Source organism: Rhopilema esculentum, chromosome 5 (genome assembly GCF_057945365.1).
Source record: "Rhopilema esculentum isolate cy_ngs chromosome 5, ASM5794536v1, whole genome shotgun sequence".
Lineage (NCBI taxonomy): Eukaryota > Metazoa > Cnidaria > Scyphozoa > Rhizostomeae > Rhizostomatidae > Rhopilema > Rhopilema esculentum.
In genome coordinates, this window is record NC_142819.1 from 11,249,310 (window position 1) to 11,276,296 (window position 26,987).

At 35.9% G+C, this 26,987-nt stretch overlaps 2 protein-coding genes across 3 annotated transcripts in view; one reads left to right on the forward strand and one right to left on the reverse strand.

Moving 5' to 3' along the window:
* The first annotated feature begins 2,556 nt into the window (after window positions 1–2,556).
* On the forward strand, window positions 2,557–4,996 carry LOC135690085 (uncharacterized). The gene is made up of 3 exons (XM_065207542.2): window positions 2,557–2,874; window positions 3,768–3,980; window positions 4,496–4,996. The coding sequence occupies exons 1-3, from the start codon at window positions 2,625–2,627 to the stop codon at window positions 4,780–4,782; spliced, it is 750 nt and encodes a 249-aa protein (XP_065063614.1). The 5' UTR covers window positions 2,557–2,624; the 3' UTR covers window positions 4,783–4,996.
* LOC135689864 (WD repeat and FYVE domain-containing protein 3-like) overlaps window positions 4,498–26,987 on the reverse strand; it is a 50,815-nt gene continuing 28,325 nt past the window's right edge. For both annotated transcript variants that reach the window (XM_089116211.1, XM_089116210.1), the window contains exons 38-66: window positions 25,836–25,921; window positions 25,450–25,543; window positions 25,055–25,131; window positions 24,874–24,918; window positions 24,541–24,707; window positions 23,597–23,650; window positions 23,403–23,463; window positions 22,331–22,419; window positions 22,125–22,208; window positions 21,962–22,016; window positions 21,687–21,806; window positions 21,425–21,542; window positions 20,438–20,544; window positions 20,059–20,304; window positions 19,539–19,751; window positions 17,136–17,292; window positions 16,845–16,912; window positions 16,531–16,614; window positions 15,913–16,005; window positions 15,652–15,714; window positions 15,474–15,551; window positions 15,254–15,355; window positions 15,027–15,149; window positions 14,817–14,876; window positions 13,984–14,251; window positions 13,634–13,742; window positions 13,389–13,459; window positions 12,975–13,098; window positions 4,498–12,010 (exon numbers count right to left, since the gene is read on the reverse strand). In XM_089116211.1, the coding sequence (XP_088972337.1) occupies window positions 11,875–12,010; window positions 12,975–13,098; window positions 13,389–13,459; window positions 13,634–13,742; window positions 13,984–14,251; window positions 14,817–14,876; window positions 15,027–15,149; window positions 15,254–15,355; window positions 15,474–15,551; window positions 15,652–15,714; window positions 15,913–16,005; window positions 16,531–16,614; window positions 16,845–16,912; window positions 17,136–17,292; window positions 19,539–19,751; window positions 20,059–20,304; window positions 20,438–20,544; window positions 21,425–21,542; window positions 21,687–21,806; window positions 21,962–22,016; window positions 22,125–22,208; window positions 22,331–22,419; window positions 23,403–23,463; window positions 23,597–23,650; window positions 24,541–24,707; window positions 24,874–24,918; window positions 25,055–25,131; window positions 25,450–25,543; window positions 25,836–25,921 (3,152 nt within the window). In that variant the 3' untranslated portion in view covers window positions 4,498–11,874. The remainder of the gene's footprint in view (window positions 12,011–12,974; window positions 13,099–13,388; window positions 13,460–13,633; window positions 13,743–13,983; window positions 14,252–14,816; window positions 14,877–15,026; window positions 15,150–15,253; window positions 15,356–15,473; window positions 15,552–15,651; window positions 15,715–15,912; window positions 16,006–16,530; window positions 16,615–16,844; window positions 16,913–17,135; window positions 17,293–19,538; window positions 19,752–20,058; window positions 20,305–20,437; window positions 20,545–21,424; window positions 21,543–21,686; window positions 21,807–21,961; window positions 22,017–22,124; window positions 22,209–22,330; window positions 22,420–23,402; window positions 23,464–23,596; window positions 23,651–24,540; window positions 24,708–24,873; window positions 24,919–25,054; window positions 25,132–25,449; window positions 25,544–25,835; window positions 25,922–26,987) is intronic.

Sequence of the window (26,987 nt, forward strand, 5' to 3'; positions counted from 1 at the left end):
GTGCAGCACATTTAAAACTCAAATGAACTCGAGATATTTTCTTCTTGAAGATGTAGAGTCTTTAAGAAATAAAAACAATACAGAAAAAAATAAGGAAAATAAGGTACGTGCTTCATGATGATTATGTAAACAACATTATCCTAATTGATAAGGTCTAAAAATTAAGAATGCTACAATTAAATAAAAGTATAAAAAACGTAATCTATTAAATGTCTTACAAGAAAGAATCAAGTGTTTACAATAATCAAGGATATTCCTAAATGATACTTTTTAATTAATTTTTTATTTATTAATAAGCTTACAATTGTGTCATCCAATTGCAAAACGAGAATCCATACGATTAGGAAAACAGTGGCTATCTATCAAATAGTCCCACAGTTGACCAATGCATAACTTCTAAAGGGATTAAATAGCTCATCGATGGCTTTCACTCCAACAAATCTCCTGGGTCTTAGAACAAAAGTCCTAAACTGCCTATTCTAAACGAATCAGCAAATTTAGTAAACACAGTTTTTCAAATTTCTTTTAGAACATCTGTAATTCCAGAAGATTGGAAGACAGCAAGATTAACCTTTCTTTTAAAAAAGACCGCAAGGTTACTCCTCTTTATTCAATCAAATAATTCTATCAAATTATTCATAGCCATCCTCGGCCATTTGTATCCAACCTTATTTCAGACAAGCAGCAGCAGTCTTGTATGCAATATGTGCTAGCATGTTTAGGCTGAGGTTACAGAGAAATTTTCAGCCAAGAGCTACCTCTCAATGCTAGTCTAACCCTCTCTGGCTGCCTATTCTTTATCATTCCAACATAGCCCTGGGGGGGGGGGGTCTTATGAAGCACTTACAGATTATCCCCAAAATAACGCTCCAAGAACCATATTAGACAATGCAAAGTATTTTTCTGCTACCCAGGCTCCTCAGCAGTTAAACTGGGATCCTCTATTTGCTCGCTGACTACATTATCGCTGTATTGCTGTCTACCAATGACGACACAACTTTACAGACTTTGATTTCCACTTTACCAAAAATCAATCGGTACACAATCATAACACACGCTTCCACCAGGACTTGCATTTACACAAATACGTAACAGTTTAGGATAACAGCGAATTATGTTTCATTCCACCTCCAAATCGAACAATTTAAAGATATCCAGATCAATTTTATACGGTTTATATCTTAAGTTCACAGATTATTGTAAACAATAATAGCTTGTCTTTACTTAAAAATGAAACTTTTACTTTCAATTTATGTAGTATACCCATTTACTTTTAACAGGACCTCTCTGAAACACCCCGGCGATGGGAGCTTTTTGTAGAAACAATTTTATGATTATCAGTACGTATCTTGTTATCCAGTCAAACGTGTACTTATCCAGTTATGCTTCTTCATTTGATAAATTACACAATGTGTTAGACCTAGCAAATTGTATACATTATAATAATAATAAACAATTGATGAGGCGGTTCTTGACTTTGGAGGTTGTGTAAATGATTTGTGTACGACGAGAGCTTTAAATGCGAAGAAGGATGTGACTGACTCAGCAAATGATAAAAAAAAATAAACACATAGGTCCCGTGGAATAACATACTCTAATTTATTTGCATAGAATAGAATCCAATGTTAAGAGAAAAGCGCAGCAGATGAAAGTTCCATTTACTACCAAATCTATATTGATAGTATTGATCAAAAGTTAAAGTTGCCACTGCCATCGCTAAGCAGCGAAATAGGGCATATGAAAGAAAAACTTTTTGTGGTTGGGCTCGTATACCAGACGTACTAAGTTCCCTGGCACTCCGAGCCAGCGAGGGTATCTTATTCTTTGATACTTAAATCTCTGCTTTCTTGTTATTTCAGCAAGTTACTCTTCTTATAGAACACGAGTATCGATGGCTTCTCTTTGACGCGTGTAGCAAACTATTGAATCAATATCTAAATCAGTAAGTTATGATCTCACGCAGCATAGAAAGCATTCAAAATTCCTCTTGGAATTTTTGTCAAGTTTGCTCTGCCTTTGGACGAATTCTTCGGGAAGCAGAATGATTGGGAAAATGTTTTCATAGTTAGAAGTAAAGCGGCCGTGCGAAGGAAAGTCACTACACAACAAGCTTGGTCAAAAAGATTAGCACAGATATTATAAAGGTGTCAGGAGAAGATTTCTAGAAAAAAATAGAGCGATAAAAAGAAATTACATTTCAAAACTTTTTCCTTGTGAAGAGAATCGAGTTGATTGTCACGGAGAAATGTATCGACCCAACAAGCTACTACTATAACCAACCATGCAGCAAAACATTGCCACTTGGAAAGGCTTTTTGCCATTGAGCAAGCTTAAACAAAACAGTTTATTTGTGGAGTGATAATACACCGAATACTTTAACAGTTGAACTGGTATCCATGGAAAGAGCACGTTGCGTTAAGGTCACGTGACGGAGAAAACACCAACAGAATTGTTAAAATGACAACACGCGTTTTCTGCATTCGTGGAAGCGCTCGACCAATCATATTTCGAAACGAAAACACACTGTAGCTTGAAAATACAGATAAAAGCGAGATTTAACAGACACTCTTCCCTTCGAATCTCTTTCAGCACTGTAACGCTGTCAGCGCAATACGAACACCAAGATGTTGAGTTGTGCACTGATTCTCGCATTTGTTCATTACTCACTGGCTTTATTTGGTGGAGGGGCAAGCCATGAGAACATTGTTCATTTAAGGAAACTTGGATTTGATGAGGACCATACAACAATGTCGCACGAAGTCGTAATACCGTGGGTGAGGCCATTCAAACCTGGGTACTGCACTAGTTGGGAATGGCATACAGACAAGCGCTACCGCGACGAGCGAATTGCACTTTGCCAACAACTCAGTGGAGGTGAGTAGGAATGCTTTTGTGCGTTGAAAATTGCAACTTCATGGACGACGATTATTTCTGGATATGCAAATGTTACGATTCTGGATAGAAGCACAAAAAGCCAATATCACAAAACCTAGGCGCGAAAATACATAAAATATCTTTTTCTCGGCAAAAATTTTACACAGAGCTGAAATCGTCTCGGCCAATTGATCGAAAGAGGTCTTTCTAGGTTTTAGGGCTTCCAAGATCAAGAAAAACATATATCTATAGCCTGTTGCATGTTAAATAAATGTTCGCAGATTACGATTTTCACCTTACTTTTAGAGAAATAGATGTACTGTTAAGCTTAGATAATTTTTTTGCGGTACATAATTTGAAAATGGCTTTGAAAAAAGCAAACATTTTACGACATACTAAAAGCTTTTTCGTCTGACACTCCTCAGAGCATAAAACGTCAGAATAGGTTCCGAAAAAACACGATGGAAAAATATATACCCAGTTGTGGATCGAAATAGGTCAATCAGAAAAACGCAAGCACAAGACCGGCATATTTGACCAATCAGTGCCGCGAGCCTAAAGAAAAATTACCAATGGAGTCCAAGAGAGAAAACGAACTCCTTTTGTCTACACAATGGCGGCTTTTTCGTTTTTATGTAGATTGACTCTAAAACTGCTAGATGGAAGGACGACCGGGCTCTGCCAATTATCCGAAACTTTTAGTATGTCGTAAAATGTTTGCTTTTTTCAAAGCCATTTAAGCTTAGATATGAAACTTTACATGTGTTACCATCGCAACGTGGTAGTTTATGAAGAATGCCCAAAACTCAAAAGCGTGGCACGTGTTCTCTTTTATACAAAAGCTTATTGTAATGAAAACAAACGTCGTGTCTACATCGGTTTGTTCCTTGCAGAAAAGAAACACGAATGCGATTCGTCTGACGGACTCTGCTACGACAAATGCCCTTTTAAGAATGGCACCTTCCCCTTCTGGAGAATACGCAATGCTGACGAAGTGCCATTCTTGTGGACCATTAAGACCCTTCAAATGTTCGACAACCCAAATGCAAGATACCCATTGACGAGAGACCCATCTAAAGGATATTCAAGCACATTTTTCGGACCAGGTGAGTGTTCTCCATTCTCAATACTGCATCCATGAAATGATGTTAAATTTCTACTTTAGTTTGCGTATTGCAAATCTTTCATTAGGAAATACACAGAAGTTAACTCGGAAATTAAAATGACTTTTGGCGAGTGCAGTGAATCCGACGCGACAGCTCTTGTGCTTTGGCGAAAATGCTTGCACACTGCAGAAAATTGTTAAGTTTTCGAAAAGTCATCCCTGACATAGAGTTTACAGAAGATTCGTGAAGCTAGAGAAAAAGAAATATAATTATCAAGGCACCCTTTTCTATTCTAGCAAATAATACGATTTAAGCTGCTCAGCCAAGAATTTAATGGAAGAAGCATGCCAAAAAATTTTGTAAAAGATATCTCGGTGAAGATTGTTGCTTTATTATCAATATGGGAACTCTGCATATTTTAATACATTAGGGTGAAACTGCAAAAAACTCTGTGTGATATGAAATATTTTTTTCGATCCATCCCGACTAAAAGAAAACATTGTTTCCTTTAAAAGGCTACTTCCCAAGTAACGCGTTTGACAACAACGCAGACAGCATATGGGTTTCAAATGGAGTTTCAGCACCCGGATTGAACTGGATTGCTTATGAATTCGAGCATCCTGTTCAGATCAACTCAATTCGCATTGTGGGAGAAGGAGAGCACCCAGATCGCACACCAGGGAAGATAATCGTTGAAGCATCTTGCGAAAAATATTTCCGCACATTCAACACTCAATGGGTGATCGACAACCCAAAACACTTCACCGACAAACGATTCAACAGACCCAAGAGAAGAAGCTAAGCGACTCAATATTCTAAATAGTTTGTCTTTACAATTCTTCGGACTTTTCTTATTTTCAACATAACTTATTTCTTAATTTCACCCGTGGACTACATCAATGATGCCGACAATAAGATTAGAATTCAGATGATCTAATTGAAAGAGGACATTTCTTTGCAAAATTGAAAAATTCCATCATCGAAAGATTTTATTACAGTACATTCATTCATATCAAGTTTGTTGTCAGTTCATGCTCAAATCTGTCTTCCACAACCTTAACTTAAAATTCTTCAACATAAATCTACCTGAATCGTCAAGAATCTCAATCAAAAACTGTCAGTTAACACAACCGTTCCTATCATTTCCTCTAAAAGGCACAAAATAGGGCGATTAATAAATGTGTCAGAAAAAATGTTTCATTAAGAAGCTCTGCTATTCTTAACGTAAATTAATAGAAAACTACTACCAAAAATATCACATACTATAGTAATTTTCAAAAGATCATTACCAGCCGAATTCATTTGATCCATACGTCAAATGTTTCAAATCACTTTTCTTTTCATTTCATACATCACACAAAGTCATTTCATACACTTTTTGAAGATTATTACAACATCACATAAATCTTATCAAACTTCTTCCATTATTCACAGCACATGTCATTTCATTTCAACCCCAACACATCAAAGTACATCTTTCCAATCAACTTCGTTTTATCCATATATCATATGTTCCAAATTCAATCGTTTCTTTTTTTTCATTTCATTTAAAAAGATCATCGCAAAGTCACTAAAATCTTGTGAAACCTCTTCCATTACTCACAGCAGATGTCATTTCATTTCAACCTTAACACATCAAAGTGTATCTTTCCAATCAACGTCGTTTTATCCATATATCATATGTTCCAAATTCAATCATTTCTTTTTTTTCATTTCATTTTAAAAGACCATCGCAAAATTACTAAAATCTTCTCAAACTTCTTCCATTATTCACAGCAGATGTCATTTCATTTCAACCCTAACACATCAAAGTGTATCTTTCCAATCAACGTCGTTTTATCCACATATCATATGTTCCAAATTCAATCACTTCTTTTTTTCCATTTCCTTTAAAAAGACCATCGCAAAATTACTAAAATCTTGTCAAACTTCTTCCATTATTCACAGCAGATGTCATTTCATTTCAACCCTAACACATCAAAGTGCATCTTTCCAATCAACGTCGTTTTATCCATATATCATATGTTCCAAATTCAATCATTTCTTTTTTTTCATTTCATATAAAAAGATCATCGCAAAATCACTAAAATCTTGTCAAACCTCTTCCATTATTCACAGCACATGTCATTTCATTTCAACCCTAACACATCAAAGTGTATCTTTCCAATCAACGTCGTTTTATCCATATATCATATGTTCCAAATTCAATCATTTCTTTTTTTTCATTTCATTTTAAAAGACCATCGCAAAATTACTAAAATCTTCTCAAACTTCTTCCATTATTCACAGCAGATGTCATTTCATTTCAACCCTAACACATCAAAGTGTATCTTTCCAATCAACGTCGTTTTATCCACATATCATATGTTCCAAATTCAATCACTTCTTTTTTTCCATTTCCTTTAAAAAGACCATCGCAAAATTACTAAAATCTTGTCAAACTTCTTCCATTATTCACAGCAGATGTCATTTCATTTCAACCCTAACACATCAAAGTGCATCTTTCCAATCAACGTCGTTTTATCCATATATCATATGTTCCAAATTCAATCATTTCTTTTTTTTCATTTCATATAAAAAGATCATCGCAAAATCACTAAAATCTTCTCAAACTTCTTCCATTATTCACAGCAGATGTCATTTCATTTCAACCCTAACACATCAAAGTGTATCTTTCCAATCAACGTCGTTTTATCCACATATCATATGTTCCAAATTCAATCACTTCTTTTTTTCCATTTCCTTTAAAAAGACCATCGCAAAATTACTAAAATCTTGTCAAACTTCTTCCATTATTCACAGCAGATGTCATTTCATTTCAACCCTAACACATCAAAGTGCATCTTTCCAATCAACGTCGTTTTATCCATATATCATATGTTCCAAATTCAATCATTTCTTTTTTTTCATTTCATATAAAAAGATCATCGCAAAATCACTAAAATCTTGTCAAACCTCTTCCATTATTCACAGCACATGTCATTTCATTTCAACCCTAACACATAAAAGTGTATCTTTCCAATAAACGTCGTTATATCCATATATCATATGTTCCAAATTCAATCATTTCTTTTCTTTTATTTCATTTAAAAAGATCATCGCAAAATCACTAAAATCTTGTCAAACTTCTTCCATTATTCACAGCACATGTCATTTCATTTCAACCCTAACACATAAAAGTATATCTTTCCAATCAACGTCGTTTTATCCATATATCATATGTTCCAAATTCAATCGTTTCTTTTTTTTCATTTCATTTAAAAAGATCATCGCAAAATCACTAAAATCTTGTCAAACCTCTTCCATTACTCACAGCAGATGTCATTTCATTTCAACCCTAACACATCAAAGTACATCTTTCCAATCAACTTCGTTTTATCCATATATCATATGTTCCAAATTCAATCGTTTCTTTTTTTTCATTTCATTTAAAAAGATCATCGCAAAATCACTAAAATCTTGTTAAACCTCTTCCATTACTCACAGCAGATGTCATTTCATTTCAACCCTAACACATCAAAGTGTATCTTTCCAATCAACGTCGTTTTATCCATATATCATATGTTCCAAATTCAATCGTTTCTTTTTTTTCATTTCATTTTAAAAGATCATCGCAAAATCACTAAAATCTTGTCAAACCTTTTCCATTACTCACAGCAGATGTCATTTCATTTCAACCCTAACACATCAAAGTACATCTTTCCAATCAACTTCGTTTTATCCATATATCATATGTTCCAAATTCAATCGTTTCTTTTTTTTCATTTCATTTAAAAAGATCATCGCAAAATCACTAAAATCTTGTCAAACCTCTTCCATTACTCACAGCACATGTCATTTCATTTCAACCCTAACACATCAAAGTGTATCTTTCCAATCAACGTCGTTTTATCCATATATCATATTTTACAAATGCAAGCGTTCCTTTTTTTTCATTTCATTTAAAAAGATCATCGCAAAATCACTAAAATCTTGTCAAACCTCTTCCATTACTCACAGCACATGTCATTTCATTTCAACCCTAACACATTAAAGTACATCTTTCCAATCAACGTCGTTTTATCCATATATCATATGTTCTAAATTCTATCATTTCTTTTTTCCATTTCCTTCAAAAAGATCATCGCAAAATCACTAAAATCTTGTCAAACCTCTTCCATTAGTCACAGCACATGTCATTTCATTTAAACCCCAACACATCAAAGTACATCTTTCCAATCAACGTCGTTTTATCCATATATCATATGTTCTAAATTCTATCATTTCTTTTTTCCATTTCCTTCAAAAAGATCATCGCAAAATCACTAAAATCTTGTCAAACCTCTTCCATTACTCACAGCAGATTTTATTTCATTTAAACCCCAACACATCAAAGTACATCTTTCCAATCAACGTCGTTTTATCCATATATCATATGTTCTAAATTCTATCATTTCTTTTTTCCATTTCCTTCAAAAAGATCATCGCAAAATCACTAAAATCTTGTCAAACCTCTTCCATTACTCACAGCAGATGTCATTTCATTTCAACCCTAACACATCAAAGTGTATCTTTCCAATCAACTTCGTTTTATCCATATATCATATGTTCCAAATTCAATCGTTTCTTTTTTTTCATTTCATTTAAAAAGATCATCGCAAAATCACTAAAATCTTGTCAAACCTCTTCCATTACTCATAGCACATGTCATTTCATTTCAACCCTAACACATCAAAGTGTATCTTTCCAATCAACTTCGTTTTATCCATATATCATATGTTCCAAATTCAATCATTTCTTTTTTTTCATTTCATTTAAAAAGATCATCGCAAAATCACTAAAATCTTGTCAAACATCTTCCATTACTCACAGCACATGTAATTTCATTTCAACCCCAACACATCAAAGTACATCTTTCCAATCAACTTCGTTTTATCCATATATCATATGTTCCAAATTCTATCATTTCTTTTTTCCATTTCCTTCAAAAAGATCATCGCAAAATCACTAAAATCTTGTCAAACCTCTTCCATTACTCACAGCACATGTCATTTCATTTCAACCCCAACACATCAAAGTACATCTTTCCAATCAACTTCGTTTTATCCATATATCATATGTTCCAAATTCTATCATTTCTTTTTTCCATTTCCTTCAAAAAGATCATCGCAAAATCACTAAAATCTTGTCAAACATCTTCCATTACTCACAGCACATGTAATTTCATTTCAACCCCAACACATCAAAGTACATCTTTCCAATCAACTTCGTTTTATCCATATATCATATGTTCCAAATTCTATCATTTCTTTTTTCCATTTCCTTCAAAAAGATCATCGCAAAATCACTAAAATCTTGTCAAACCTCTTCCATTACTCACAGCACATGTCATTTCATTTCAACCCCAACACATCAAAGTACATCTTTCCAATCAACGTCGTTTTATCCATATATCATATGTTCCAAATTCAATCATTTCTTTTTTTCCATTTCCTTCAAAAAGATCATCGCAAAATCACTAAAATCTTGTCAAACCTCTTCCATTACTCACAGCAGATGTCATTTCATTTCAACCCCAACACATCAAAGTACATCTTTCCAATCCACTTCGTTTTATCCATATATCATATGTTCCAAATTCAATCGTTTCTTTTTTTTCCTTTCATTTAAAAAGATCATCGCAAAATCACTAAAATCTTGTTAAACCTCTTCCATTACTCACAGCAGATGTCATTTCATTTCAACCCTAACACATCAAAGTGTATCTTTCCAATCAACGTCGTTTTATCCTTATATCATATGTTCCAAATTCAATCGTTTCTTTTTTTTCATTTCATTTAAAAAGATCATCGCAAAATCACTAAAATCTTGTCAAACCTCTTCCATTACTCACAGCACATGTCATTTCATTTCAACCCCAAAAAAGTTTTTCCAACCGATTTCATGTGATCCACATGTCATACCTTCCAATATCAACCGTTTTAGTTCCATTTCAATGATTTTGCGACCAATCAGTGCAAGTGTTGTAAATTGTCCCAACTACTGACATTTTTACAGCATATTAAAACTGAAATAATCAAACTTCCATCATTTTCACCTAATTACATTTCAGTCGCAAGCAAAGTACATCATTCTATTTAACTTTTTTTACAAAAAATTGCCTTGTCATAAGATTAGTTTTAACTCAATGATAATCTGTTGATAATTATAATGATAATTATTCCCTATTTCTTCTGACATAATTTCCTATTTTGACTATTTTGTAATAGAAAGTAACAGACTCATTATCATAAATGTATAAATCATCGAATGTTTGTAATGTTGTGCTTACCACTCTTGAAGAATTTAGCAAATACATAGCATTGAGGAAGTTCGTTTAAAACTGATATTGACCGGTGTTGTCATATTGTTGGACGTACTGTATATCACACGTAATGTGAATCACAAGATCTTCAGGTGTTATTTCGCAAAGAGATTTATGAGCTTGAATTGTAAACATACCTAGTTTCTATTTGCTTCGCCTGGAAATTCTTCTGGTTTTGTTGATCAGATCTTTATCCTGTTCTGGTAATCAGTTAAGGAGATATGCAACATCAGGAAGACCTGAAAGAAAATCGAGGCCATTCACAGTCGTGTATTGCAATATGGATCTGCATAATGTACCCGATACAATCTCAAAGAATAAACAACTTTTTGATTATCAAATAGAAAAATAATATCAAATTTAACACCAATTTGTATACAGAGGTTTAACAAGCGAGTCTGCAGCATTTTGGTGTAGATAACAACAGCGATTGCCAGTCCTTGAAATATCATTGAAATGGTTTATGAACAGGCCAGTTTGATATATTGTGTCAGCATATTAATTTTTTTTTCAAAGTTTATTTCCATCACTAAGTAAAAGTAAAATCCATTACTACAACCGAAAATATCTAGGAATTATAGGATATCATCTTTAAAGTTCGAAGGTGACCAATTGCAAAGTTTAAGCTTGAGCCTTTCCTCTTCATCTCTCCGTTGTTTATACACCGTTTTACGGATGAATCGCCCATACAAACATAAAAATAATTCAACTGAAGGAACCTCAATAATGCCAAAAGCTGCTGCATGGGTAATGGATTTTCCATTAGAAAATATAATCAAGTAGGTCGCTTTCACGAAACAAGATCTTTCAGGGACGTTGTGTTCAACTCAGATGTTCTACCAAGAATAAAAAATAAATGAAATTCCTTCTTTGAAAGTCGAGGAGACACTCGGGTGCCGAGCCAAGACCATTTATTCGACTTACTTAAAATCAAAAGCATTAATCAAAATGGAAAACTCTTTCAGCACTCTTACAGGAAAACTCTAGGTTTTCAGAAGATAGCTTGTAGCGAAAGACAACAAATATTTCATTAAAAATAATTTCTTTAACTTCAAAATGAACTTGAAATGCTTTACAATTCTTAAATTATATCGAGAAATAACCCAAAAATAATTTACAGTACAGATTACGCGTGAAATTGAATTAACAATGTTTATGATACACGATAGAATCTACTATGATACTTTTTCGAAAAGGAAATCAAACCAAAACGCATAAATGCGTAATGGGAAATTCGTAATTGGAAATGCGTAATTGGAAATGCGTAAACAGCCGTCCCAGTAAGGGCATCATCGTTATAAATAGTGATTTTAGTTTGTAATGATAAACAATTTATTTCGGAATGTGGAAATAAGAATCTTGGCCATTTCAAAGCAGGGACGTTGCATGCTTAAAACCCGTTTTTGTTGACATTGGGCTAACAATCTCAACGTGCCCCTTTTTCGTTTGTATTTAACGGTTATGAAAAATATTTCAAAATTTTGCACACTAGTATTATCTAATCTATATTTAATTTGAAATTGATTTATCTAAATTATGAAAATAGAAAATCTATCCATTGGGTGTTGACTTAAATGTACTCTGGGCAATGCTATTGCGCCCACGCAGTTCGCTGTAACAGTCCTTGCACACTCTGACTGGAACGAAAATGCTCAGTTGAGCAATCGGGTGTTTATCTTGGCTGCACCTGTGAAAAACAAAATGCATCAAATGGCATCCTGGCAAGACAGTGCAGTCATTAATGTAAAAGGCAACAGCATGCAGAAATAGCCCAAATCTTAGAAGTCCCAACTTAAAGAGGGTTAGCCACCTTAAAAGGGGAGGTCTATCTTGAAAGAGAAGACCGTCTTTGAAAGGAGAGGCTTATCTTGAAAGTGGAGACCCACCGTGAAAAGGAGAGCCAATTTCAGAATATATCAGCATATATACATGATGTTGGTAAGGATCAGGTTTTTTTCAATGATCAGGCTCTTTTCAATGATCAGGCTCTTTTCAATGATCAGGTTTCTTTCAATGATCAACCGACATATCAGCAGCCCGAGAAGGTACCACACTCCAACTCCGTTTACAATATATCGATATCGTATTAGCACTGCTGGATATCCCCATTAAGCAGGGTATTAACAAACGATGCATAGGCTAACAATAAGAGGACCAAATGTATACATGTTGTATGCAATGGAAAGGAATATATTTTTGTCAGAATGTTCTTTAAGTCGCATCAAAATACATTATCAAATTTTTGGCGTAAAACCCATTAAACTCTGCTGATTTTACCTAAAAATCGTTTTATCTTTTTATAAAAAAAGTTCATTTTCAAACTTTTTCCTTTTTCCAATTAAACTTTGAGAAACAAAATGTTCCGTAAATTGTAAATGTATCGTTCTTCGTTGTTTTCTTTTTTGCTGTGAAGGTATGTATAATTAAAATTGTCACGTTAGAGCGGGGTTTATTCGAGGGTTGGGGCTAATTAACAATTTTTTCTTCCAGGATGGGTGACATTCGAAAGTGGGGCTTATCCAAGGGGGTTCGAGTATTTGAGACACAAAGAGACCTTTTAATCAGAAATTAAGAAAAAACTCTCATATAGTTTTCCAAAGTTGAATAGTTTCCAGATTCAATCAATAGAAAAAAACGTCAGCTAGTCTCACTTTGCACAAAACACTCTGCCACATTTCCGACAGTGATGCCGCCTCTCCGCCAGAGAGAATTTGACGTCACAATTGCTGCACCTCTCTGCAACTTCATCTTTTACCCAATGATCGGCGATGGCTCCTAATGGGATCATAATAACGATTTTTGCTCAGAGCAAGTATGCAAAAATATAGGTTCAAGCAACTTTGTGCAGGCAACTATTGAATCATCGGCTAAAGAATGATTGGGTGTTCTCAGCATTCATGATTGGGTGTTTTCAAACGTCACGGGCGTTTGGTCGTTCAACGCCCATTTTCTTTACCCTACCTGGCTAACATTCAGTTTCATTGACAATGAAAAATTCTCAATTCACTTTGGAGTAAACAAACGCAAGCCGATAAACTAAAATGTGAAAACGAGACTGAACTTACCAACAACGTCAGATACCGACCAACTGTAGATTCTACCACGCCCATCACCCACAAAAATCTTTCGATGGTCTCTGAAATCAAATGGCACAAAATTTGAAACAATTTGAGTATGTTAACTTGAGAAGAAGACAGCCAAGAATATTAGAGTTCTCAATTTAAAGAACTATAAAGAGGGAGTGTATATGCATGAAGGTAATTGCTAAAGAGAGGAAGTTAAGAATGAAAAAAAGAAGGATAATGCTTACTTGGATATCGCCAGGGCAGTGACTGGAGCAGGTTCCCGGTTGTCCATTCTAGCAAACGCCGTATGCATAGTTAGCTTTCGCTCACGAAGGACCAGTTTCCGCTTCCAAACTAGAAGCAAACGTAGAAACGCATTTAAGGTACAAAACAACATTTGGCCTAAATTAACTTCAAAGAAACACGATATCAAGATCCATGTTGAAAATGGGAGAATTACGTCTAAGTGGGAGGATAGGTTGATGGGGTTCTTGTGTCTTCAAAGGGGGTCAAACTTGGAGTAGCAATGTAACAACAGCTCAACAAACAAACATATTATTATTCTTGTTTTTGTCACTAAAATTGTGCGGCGAACCTTTGCAAGGAGAAGCGTCCTCCACAGCGTCTTTATGGTCCACTAGAATAAAACTCTCAGCTGACTTTTCTGATTCGGCTGAAGGCGAAAGTCTTCCTGTCTGGTCTCCTTCACTGTTCACGAAAGAATTCGGAGACTGAGGGAGGTCATCCTCCTTTGCTATGTCCTCCTCTATCGACTGCGCAACCCGATGCGTCAAAGTCGCGGGTACCTTCATCCTTTGGTCTTCGAGCCTTTCCGTTTCACCATGAAACTGGATGCTCCACATCTAAAAGAATCACAAAACATCAATCAGACGTAGAATACCAGCAGCGAAGAAATCTAAATATTGTCATCTGTAATTCAATTTCACAAGTCTGTTAGCTTATCTTTGGCTAATGAGCACGACCCTAAATCACTACATCGATAAATTATTTTCCAAATCACTTGCCCGTCACACCAAGCAGCATGCTCTCTCCTTCGTTGTGAAAACGTTCAAACGAGGGAGACAGGCTTAACAAGCAAAAATGTGTTGAACGTAAGCTTAAGTATTGACTTTTATGGCAGAAATAAAATAAAAATAAGAACAGAAAATGATTGTGTGGCAATAGCTCAATATTACCTCAAAAGGCCATTGAAAAAAGATAGAAAACAAACTTAAGACAAACCAATGAAACAGTAATAATTTGAATTATCCTTTTAATTTCACATAACTTTGAAAATATCAACTAAATGCATGGCACAGAAATAAAATGAAATTCAAAACAGGGGCGTAAGGGGCAAAGTAACGAGGCAACAAAAATATGCCTGATAAGTTGACGGTGAAGCAACTTATCTGAACAATGCCAACTTACCTGAACAATGCCGTTCGCAGACCCAGTCACAATAACGTTGTTGTCGTCCCATTCATTCACCTGTAGCAAAAATAAAGAAGCCTTTTATGTCACCACTAATGATCTAATAGAAACTGGTTTTCCAAGAATGAAGGGAAAGAGACAGCGACAAACAAGTAGAATCAAAATCTCATCAAACGCGAAGCAAAGAAAGGAAGCGAAGAAACCCACCTCGGAGACAGCACAAGCAAGAATATGGCAATACACGTCGCTTGAGATATTTTCATGAAGGATTGGTATTCCATTTATCGACCACACATACAGCCATGTCGATGAACACGTCACAATGTCTCCCTGTTGATCAAAAGTGCATTGATTGACCAGTTCTTACATAAAGTGGTAAGTAAAGTGGTAAGTAAAGTGGTAAGTAAATAAACAGAGTTTAACGAATGACTCACCGTCAGGTTATTAATGACAACACAAGAAACTGTTCCTTGGTGCTCTGGCAGTTGTCTGATGAAGGAGAGCTTTCGCACATCCCAAATGATAGCGGTTTTATCCTTAAAGGAAAACATTAACAGAGTGAGAATAAAGCCTAAAACCACAAATAAATCATAAGTATAAAACAAGAAAAGTGAACCGTAAGAGAAACTGCTAAAAGGATGGCAAGCTTCGTACCTCTGATCCAGTAACCATTATATTGTACGTCAGTGAGGTAGCTATGCTAGTAATGGCGGCTTTGTGTCCATACAGGGCCTTGAAAAAGAAACGGTTATCTGTGTTTAGAAAAGGCAACAAGGAAATGCAAGATGGAAACGAAACATGAAAACGTATATAAAACTTTGGCTTCACTAACCTTCGTTAACTTTAGTCGATGATTTCTCTCTTTGAATTTTTCGATTTTCCAAACACAAAGGGCCTTAAAAACAAAAAGACGTCGCCATTTCTACAACTTCTAACAAAAGGAACAAGTTAACATTAAAATGAGGCAAAAGGCATGGTCAGATACATAATTTCCAATTCTTTTGCGAGCAGATTGTGCACATAAACAGCAGTTTTGATAATGATGAGTTGGGAATACAAGTGTGAGGGATTTTTGTTCATTCTTAAGACTTACCGTGCTTGTTCCCCCAGTTACAAACGCGCCATGATCCAGGGACGCGGCGCACAAAATCCGTCCAACAAAAACTTGCTCGAAAACATTTAGAATCTGAAAAAAACAAACATGAATAAGCTGGTGCTGTACCTTCCACTAAAAAAGCAATTAATATAATAGAGTTTCTACTATAGAAATGCAAAGAAAGCCTTTGTCAGATTAACAATTAATTGCAAAATTTCTTCATTTTATCAGACTAACCATATCATTGCACACCAAACAATACACAACAAAACAATACAATACACAACAATACACAACAATACAATACAATACAATACAATACAATACAATACAATACAATACAATACAATACACAACAATACAATACAATACAATACAATACAATACAATACAATACGATACAATACAATACAATACAATACAAAAGTTGTCTGTTACGATACGGTTCTGCTCATTCGTGAAATCTGAAATACATATATATCAAAGGGGGTTGATGTAGTAGAACTGAGAAATCAAAAGACGTGGCATTTTGAGAGCCATGTCATTCAAAAGACATTTCATTCGACAGAGACATTCAACTTGCGCAACAATCGATGACCGTGACGGTCAACATACCTTGTCGTCAGTGGAACAGTATCTAAGGCTAAAATCGGCATGTCCCCATGAGATGTATCGATTAAAATGAGGTGCAAGCAGAACCTATGGGTAACACTCAATTTGTTAGTCAAATCAAATTGCAAAAATTGATGTCTTAAGGCACACGTTGTTAGCTTGAGGTTGAATCTATCATCCCAGCTTAAAGTTTTCGATAAACGTTGTAAGGATTGCTAATGTTAGTAATAATACAAGATGCTCGTTTGAAGCTGAATTAATAATTTTTATGGCAAAAATAATAGCTATAACGTTAATCTAGCATTTGACCCACAAACCTTGTTGGCATCAACAGCAAAAAGACTTTTTTCAGTTGTAACAATTTGGCCGACAGCAGCACGCAATTCTGAAACAATAAATAAGGCATGCCAAATTGTTTAATTGAAACAATAAAGTGATAGGAAAATGAAAGTAAACATAATAATTTCACATCCATTCCTTCTTGCTAAGAACCTAAGCACTGAGTATCTTTCGAACTGCAACATAAAGTGTTTTACAAACAGAACCACGAAACAAAACAAAACCAGAGAGGCTTTTATGATGATGAAAAAGGGACATGTGGGGATCACCTTTGACGGGCTGCACAGAAGGAACAAGGCTCGATAAGTTATTGAAAAATAGTCGATCATTCACGAGTGAGGTTTGTTGTTGGGGCAAAGTGCCTGTTTGAGATCCAAGATCTTGCACCTTGAGCGTCTTCTTGCATGGATGTGGCCTTTTGAATAGCTGAAAAAAAAGAACTGAACTTTAACCTAATAGGTCAGGGTAAACAAATTTCTGGGGCTGTGCAGGCATATCTGTGCACGCAGTCAAAGAGCGTTTAAAGTGCTAAATCATGGAATGAAAAGGTAACATGGAAATTATACAATGCTGAATGTATGGCAAATTCTGAAACTGAAATTGTTTCTGTTACATCGATGAAATTTTAGGCATTCAAAATATATCAACCTTAAAGATAAAATGTTTCAATTTTTAAAATGATGCAAAGGTATCGTGGACAAAAATTGAGAAGAAATGGAAAAAATGTCAATGGCGATTTGAAATAATGACTTGATGGGCGTTCAATACAATCAGTTTGCTACCAGGACATTATTAAGCAGAGAGAGTTTCACAATCAATTTCACTTTTACAAAACAAAATCTACTCAAAAAAATGACATGACCTGGCAACAGGTTCGAGTCCTGCCCTGACCTAGTCATTCGCTCCCAATTTCTGTAGGTGTATTTTACCAAATCTTGTTCTCCTAATGTTTCCTTCCAAATAAGGCCATTTAAAATTGATTAGTTGATTCTTATCAGAATCGCGCCAAAACATCGGGCGGGCGGTGGTTTTATACTTCTCATCTTATATATGTATTAAAGCTATTTTGCTCTATATAAGGCCATAAACAGCTGTTTTGTCCTCCGGTTCTCCGTCCTAGCTTTCAAAAACCAAAATGAGCGCCAATTGGTAATCAAAACATCATAATATCATTTAGAATTTAAGAACAAGGGTGCTGTGGAGGGGGCTTGGGGGCTCGGCCCCACCTTGTTGAAATTCAAAGAAATTTTTTAAGGGGGCAGCCCTCCCGTAACATGCGAAAACATGTTTGGTAGGGCAAATTCTGTGTTGGCAACCCTTTATTATGCCAAAAATTGTGCGTGAATGAGCAGTTTTGTATCCGACTTTTGTATTTGACGAATAGTTTGAGCAATTTCATATACACAACAGAGTTCTGCAACATTTATTACAAATGCAAGTACAGCAAAAGCTCTAACCTTCCCACTTTTGCTTATTTGGTTGCTAATTTAGAAAAGGGGACTACTTTAGAAAAGTTTAAGGCAATCGACACAGATAGAAGTGGCTTACAGCCACTTGACCCCCATGTGTTGACCAATTGAATTACGCCCAGAGAAAAACATGTGAACAATTCCCGCCATTCTGCCAATCGGCGAGACGCTAGAGTTGTTTCACGTGAGTGGTTTCGAAATTCCTTCCAAACGCGCGTGCTCTGATCGAGTTATTTTTGGAGTCGCTGTACTTATGCATGTCAAATGCCTTTAATATGATTAAGCAATTTTTTTGGTTTATATTTCTGTAATTGCAACATTAAATCTCGATCATAAAAATAGCATAATAATTTTAAAATTATGCCTTCTTCATGATTTGAGTCCATCAGCAAATCAGGGAATGGAGCCGCCTCCTGCCCTTTGAGACCAACAAATTAATTCTTACAACGTCTGTTGTACCTAACGCACATGATTTGATCATCCTCAGAACCATCATAATAGATATTAAAATATGAATATGATTATTTATGCCTAGTTATTGCATTTATTTCACGTCACTTCAGGGGTACGAGATCGGGGGGATTAACAAGAGGAGGTGGCGTATTGCAGAAATATCATACTTGAGAGGGGGGGGGCTAAATATCACACTGGAAAGGGGAGATCAATTAAAAAGGGGCTAAATAGAGCTTATACAAAATATTTGACTAGGGCATGGCTATGGCAATGGGTGTAGCTTCTAGAAGTTGCCTGTATCACGGCCCCTTTCTCCTAGGACAAAACCCCTGTGTAAGAATAAGGTTAGTTCTTCAGCAAGTAGACTGTAGTACGACGTTGCACCAATTTCTTTCCACTATCTTTGCAAAAAACACAGCAGGGATAATATCGCAGTTAGTTTCCAAACTATTCAAGATTTCAGTCTTTGGCATTTTGCGTAAGATCAGAGAAGAAAAGCCGTTCTTCACCTCCCTTAGAGGTATGCTTTGCCTTATAGCAAATTGGAGAAGAATTGATTATCAAATTCTCTTAAAATAAGTAATACTAAATATAAGATTTTTTTAACTCTCCACAAATCAAAGACAGGCGGTACTTTTGTACGAAAATATTAAATATAAAATCAAGGCGTCACCAAAATAAGGTTCGGGCGCATATGAGAATCAACTAAGTAATTTAAATGGTCTAAAATAGAATAAAAATCATTTTCACCTGTTTAGGCATTTGGCCAAAATTGTTGATGACTGCAATGGCTGACTTCTTTTCCAAGGGGTCTTTAATTTGACTCAAATCTACAGCCCCGGCATAAAACATGTGGTAGAATACATTGTGAGCCTCGATTGACGCATCGCCTTGCTGTCGATATCCGAAAATGAGGTCGATCCATTCGTGCAAATGAGCACTGACAATATCACATTCCAAGGCCTTTTGTAAAATGGATCGTGAAAATTGTGAGTTGCGAGGAAAATGAAAAAATGATACGTAGCATAATTTAACGCTACCAGCTTATCAATCCATCAGTATACCAATATATCACGTGATCTAAAATCATCTTCAAACAAAACATGTAGAAATTCCTGAACACGATCATCGATCAAAATTGATACAACAAAAACATCTTCAAATCTGCTCTGACAAACCTTATCTAAATATCTAGCCAACCACATGAACCAACATAGACTATGAATAGTTAAAACGCTTACTATTCCCTCCAAAAGCAAAGAGCACGCACCTTTCGATGTAGTCTTATGAACTCCCTTGCATCATTTTTCGCCCATGCAGGAAGGACAACGTCTCCAAGCAGGTCTCCATTTTGTTTCTTCCCTAGGTCAAACTTGTTTTGGTTTTCCAGGAACTCAGGCAAATAGAAAAATTCTGGTATAAGCTCCTTCACATCTGCCATTGTATGCTCCGAGGCCGACAGCCACGATTCTTTGATGCTGTGAAATAGACGATCTGGTAGATCGAAATGACCGCCCTGAAAAAGGGTTCAGAATGATAGATTGGAATCATGTATTGCAAATCAATCGGCCATTAAAGATGGATCAAAATGGATCGGGCTAACGGCAATATTACCGGCGAACAATTAACTGACTGGAAAGCAACAGTACCTGAAGTTGAAGAAACTGTTCCGTGAATGGCTCAAGTCGAATTAAATATGAAGCAACGATCATTGCTGATGAATAGTGTGTTCCGTAGTAATAAGGAGGGGTCTTGTCTGCAATGAAATGAAAAAGCGTTAAAATCGAATAGAAAAATATAAGCAAAAGAGATATGCATTGAATGCGTTTGGCATTGTGCAAAGGGCCTAGGTCCGTCTAGCAGCGAGCCATGCTCTAATTATTAGTTATGATCATAAAGTCAGATAAAAGGAGGCCTTTAAATATAGCTAAGGTACACGCCAATAGTTACAAAACACAGCTCAATATTGATCACAATAACTTACTCGACAATGGCAATAAGGAAAAGTGTGAAACGTTCAAAGTTGTGCCAAAGGACAGCAACATTTTAATTTCTACAAGACCTTCTTTGTTTCCTTTTATTTCCGTGCACGCGCTGACTAACGTTTACCTCTAACCTTTTGTTGCTTTGTTTATTACTTTGTTGGTAAATATTCTCGTACCCAGTCTCCATAACTATATATCCTGTGCATACGTTTTTGGGTGGTATACGGGTATATTGTTGGAGTAAAGTGACGAAAAGTTCAAAGACACGGAGGGCGTTCCTCCAAATCGGAAGACTGTGGCGGCACGTGCAAATATAGTTGGTCATGCTTTGCAAATATTGTTATGGAGGCAAATAGATTATAAGTTATTTATTGTTCTTAACTATACTATTTTTCGTTTTTCATAGATATTCGTTTTGTTCAGCTTATTCTACTACTTTAATTTGTTCGTGTATTTCTTACTAGGCCTAACCTTTTTCATATTGGCTATCTGCTTTTTTTTTATCAACTACTAACTTGTATTTAAATTTGTTGTAGCAAACCATGTTCTGAGAAATCACACTGCGTTGATTTTGTGTGTGTTTCTTGGTGAGACTCAGGACTTTCGCCACGTTTGGTGCCACAATAAGCACTTAGCCTAGAAAAAACTTACTCTGGGGGTCTTCCCAGCTCCTGTATCGTTCTTCAAACTGTCTTAACCGGTGCTCCGTTTGTGCGCCCATTGGCTTTGAAAGGTCTCTGAAGGTCGCTTCGTTCGTCAAATCAAGCTCCTTCAGAATTAAAAAAATCATTCATTCAGTTTATTTTTGTGGCAATGAAATAAACAGTGAGAAATTACTGGGATGCACACAATAATTAGGCTTTACTTAATAAGTCAAGGTTTTTTAGAGAATTCAGACAAATTCACAGAGTACCTCACTATCATAATCTGCGATAATCCATGGGAATATTGGATATTGCATGAGGTCATTGTAGGAGCGACCCGCCAAAGTGTTGAGGTACATCAGGTACTGGAAGTTGCTCAGCTCGCCACGCTATGATGATAGAATAAACAGAATGTAACAAGAAAGAGCAACCGTAACACGCAACAGCATAACGCAACAGCATCAATAAAACATTTCTTTAAACTAATGAATCACGAAAGAAGGCCAACTAAGACAGTTCTCTGAATAATGTCTAGCGCACGTACCTCCCATCGTTGCGTGACGTGCTTTTCGCCAATCAAACCACCAAAGAACCCGTATCTAAGAGAGAAAATTGAAGAATCAATATATTGAAGAAATTTACACCTTTGCTACAAAGTAATTGAATAACGAGTAAGTAAAGCTCAACTTGAGAGTTATTCGACATACCCGGATTCGACATCTGCATCAGCGCGCATGCCAGCAATTGAATTTTCAGGGCTTGATAACTGAGAGGATGCACCACGTGTTAACCTACGGAGGAGCAGGAAACAATCGCATGTAATTGACGTCACTTTCAGGAAACAATAAATTAGATCAAAACGAGACAGGGTATCGGTAACAAAGCAAGTTAAAGCCTTTTTTATTCTTCTTACCGTAAATACACCTTGTCTCTAGCAATTTTCTTTGGGAAAACAAGCAAGTGATTATTTCCATCATTTGAAAACATTTCCATCGCAATGTTCTGTAGAAAAAGATAATTCATTAGACTGGGCTTCAAGACACTGAGCTCTATGAAAGACTGGATCGAGCTTCTTATTGTTTGACCCACGTGAGAACCGAGGCCCGCTAAATTTGATTAGGCTCTTGAACCGTATGACCCACCGTTCACCGCGAAACACCGAAAAGTACCGACATGAGATCTAAACGGGTCACACAATGTTAAAAACTCCTTTTTACAAACTACCTACCTCTATCACAGAATAGAAGTGACATTTCTATTCTGCGCCTCTATCTCCAATTGGCCAATTTTTCAATAAAGCAGAACATACAGCGCATCGGACGCAGCGTGTAGCACCAAAATTAACATTTTTGATCATATCGAACGTTGGGAAATTTCTATAGTTACAATTCTGTCTGTTTTTCAATCTAAATTTACATCCAATAACGTAACTTGGAAATTTGAACTTCTGACGTTATTGGTAATTTTATGTAGGCCTACACTCAACGATGGATCCCGCGCGGACAAGCAACATTGACCTCAGTCTGAAACGGCAGAAGCTCGATCGAGTCTTATAGAGATCAGTGGCTTAAGACCATTCCTTAATCGCTAATGCTTTCATCTCCATGGAAATGAAACATGCAGCCTTCAAAAACATTCACTTCAAACATAAACAACTAAAACATTTCCAAAGCGAGATATTCACAAGTGAAAAAAGCTTTTCTTTATGTTGCTCAATTTAATCATGCGAACTTTGCTCAAAGAAAACATTATCAACCCAGAAACATTTAACTTTGTCATCTTGAAATACAAACATTGTTAGGAAATCATCCATACTAAATATCTGGTGACGCAATCATAAACAGTCGAACGATCAAACGCTGGTCTTGGAACAAATCCTGTCCGCAGTAGTGTGCTCGCAGAAACAAAAGCTTTCTGGTTTTGACTGACTTTTGATTTAATCGTATCATTGCTCATCTATGTGTTATAGAGCGACATGCGGTTACCTGCTGCAAATATCGACGTTTATGAACTTCTTTCATATCATCGTAGGACCATTTTGAAAAGCTAAAATGGAAATGAAAGAGTTTTACTCCACATAATACTGCATTAAATACACTATAAACGAACTCAATAGGCTAAATCAAACAGGAACTTGATGGCATAACCGAATTAATGAAAAGAAAAGAAAAGAGCTTACGATCTTTCCATAGTGGTGTTGCCTTTTGCAACTGGAATCAGCGGCTCATGAGTTCTGAAATGAAAAACAAAAGCTGGAATATTGGCACTTGAACACGAGAAAAAAAGAGTGCATAGAACTTAAGCCACTGTAGAGAATATTCACCGTAGCGATGGGGATACTCTTTCGGCTTTCGCCATGATTGGCAAGGAAAGTATGTAGAAATATGATTACAAGAAACAGGACATGGAAGAAAGCAAGTCGATGCAATGACTGCATTGCCACTGAGATGAATATAAAGCATTTATTCTTTGCTGTCATAAGTAAGAAAAAAATTACAGCGACGTTCATTGCGTAGCGTTTTGCCAATTGCTTATGCAGAGAACAGTTCCAATCTCATTTCACAGCTTTATTTAGCAATCGTGTCTCTTTCTTATTGGCTTGATTTGGACAAAAACGTTCTTAAAAACTTGTCTTTCTTCAATTTGGAATCATGTTGATAATAACATTAACAACAAAAATTTTACTGCAGCTTTTTGAAACAAAAAATTGAGCCAGGGTTGATTTATCGTTTGCACAGGTAAATAAAAATGCAGAAAGTTGTGTTGAAACACTTATTTGAATTAACTACTTCACTCTCTTATTGGACTTATAATTTAATAAAAATCAAGGGGAACTGAGAGCGGTTTGGTTGTGTCCCTACAGAAATCTTAATGTATCTATATCCTGTTGGGTTGGTTCTGCTTCTTTGACCACTTTCTAACTAGCTAGGGCCTAGACACTGCCGCCTTAGGTTGGACTGTTTGTTTTGCCCAACTGTAGACTAACTGATGGCAATAGCTCACGGAAAAACAAAGAAGAAGAAACTCTGTTCAGTTTCACTTAAAACTTTGAATGAAGATGAAATATGAAGAAGATTCCTTGTTTGATTTTGTACAGAGAGGAGTAATATCATAATCAAATACCCTTCTGGCAAAGAATCAATGTCCCTGATGTCACCAGTGCCTTTGTTTCCTTCTGTCGTCAGCAAGGTAAAGCCATCGATGACGTAAAAGTGACTCCGACCAAACAGGAAAAGTCCTTCGGAGCTGTCCAGGCCACGCAGCCGTGCGCAGCGGTACATGGAGTAAATCTAAATGAACCAGAGTCTGAGAATTAACGATTTGTCTGTCTGAACATAAGAGAACTTCATATTCAAAACGTTTTTTGAATTTCGCTCCACTTTGACATTAAAAGCAATAAAAGAGCAGAATGTAGCGTTGAAATCAACATACGGCTTTAAACCTTTCAAAGCTTACCTTTTCGCCAGTTTCCAGCAGTTGCACAATTGTCTGACTATTCACCTACGATGTGACAATTGTACCCAATTAAACCGAATTCTTCAGCAAATGTTGTAATCTAATCACAGTAATCTTTTCTCACAATTAAAAAAGAAAATTTGGCTTGGGCCAGTTTAAAGAGAATAAAGCAACAGGATACCTGTACATCCGGTGTTTCTCCTTCCAGACCTTCTATGGTGCATTGCGTAGGGCTCCACGTAAACGACTGTGATCTACCTACAAATAAATGTCGCTTTCTTCGGTCAATACAAGCCATAAGCTCTGTTTCCCGGCAATTGTCTAAAGCTTTCAGTCAAAGCTTTCAGTCAAAGATTTCAATCAAAAATATGGTCATTGATACATTTAGAAACAAACAGACTTCCGTCTGTCACTAGACATTCCACACAATAATTTCCCTCGATTAGGCTCGGTGCCTGTACAAGTTAAATGATGCTTATAGCTATTTTGAAACGAACTGGAATTGTATTCATAGGCAATTTAAAGTTTTTCATCAACGTTATGCGAACGGGAATAGAACTGGTTTGTAAGGAATACCTCTTGTCTCTCCTAGATCATTCTCCAAATACTTCTGACAAATGTTGTAAAGTAATTTGCTATCATGGCTGTAGGCGGCTCTGTTCTTGGATACCTTGAAAAAAGGCTGATTGAATAAGGATGTATGCAGAAGCACAAGTAGCAACGCAAGCGAAACAAAGTTAGCAATAATATATAAACAGCAGTGATGCCAACGGCGTAAGTAACAAAGTAAAAAAAATGCAGGAAACAACTTAAGGTAAAAACGTGAAGATCATTGACAGCAGCTCAAAAGTTAACGAACAACATAAACAGCGAAATAACCAACCAAGTTACATCTAAGACAAGTTGACATGTAACAATGTTTAAGAAATTACTTGAAAAAGACGAAACACAAAAAGGCCTACCTGTTCCTTCAAATTGCCATCTCTGTACGGATACACGGAATAGAAGTGTTCATGTCTGCACATCAGCTTCCTCATGCGTCGCGGACCTGATGTATCAAAACCAATTATTAAGTTCAGCATCAATCATGATATGAGAAATACGAAAGGTCAGTAGTTACAAAAATAGCCACAAGCGTACTTGTAAAAGAAAAAACCCATCAGAAATCAACAGACACTTTATAACAATTAAAAGACAAAAACATTATGTGTGACTGATTAGCTCTTCAGTATGCGCATGGCTGAAATTTCTCCGCTCTGTTGCATAAATCAAAATGACTGAGGTTTTGTTATGATAATTACATTATTTGATTAAAAATCCGAGAAGTATTTTCCAGGGCTTGAAAAAAGATTTTTCTTCCTGGCAGCAAAATAAAAAATTCAAGATTTTCTGGGAAGCTTCAAAAAAAATTTCAGTCACTGAAAGTGATATTTTAAGTTGCTTGATTTGTTTTCCAACAGCAATCATTTTGTTTATGCTGTATTAGATGATCAAGGAGAACGTGATCGAGCACAATACTCATAGTTTGTTTTCAAGGATAAAGTTAGTGGATTTGAAAATCTAAAAAATAACTTTGATTTAATTTAAAATCAGTGCTAGCAAACTAGATACTATTGAAGTATTGATGCATCCTACATCTTGCTCTGGGTTTCATGTTTGCTGCTCATTTTTATCATCATTTAGTAGTTCATACAACATGTAAGAATACTTTTTTATTTTTTAATAGTTAAAATCAGGGGTGGTGCTAGAGGCAAAGATGTAATCCCAGACGCTTACATTCTTTAATGCTAGCGATGAAAAATGTATGCGAATGCCAGTATGAAGAATAATGGACATATCTACACAAGTTTTGGGGCACCTTCAATACAATTGACGTAACAGGACTGGCTGTCTTTAAATGTTTTCACTTATTTTGAAAGATAATCTTCCCTTTTTGTTAGTAATGCAGAACAAAAATTATGCAGTGTGTATGTATAGAACAAGAAAACAGCATTCTGTAAAAAGAGAGTAACATAAATTCATAATATAATTTTCATAATAAAATGGAGATTTCACTCTGAAAATGTCCTGGCAAACGGCAACAATTTCCTGCAATTGATTTGCGCAACCGCTGC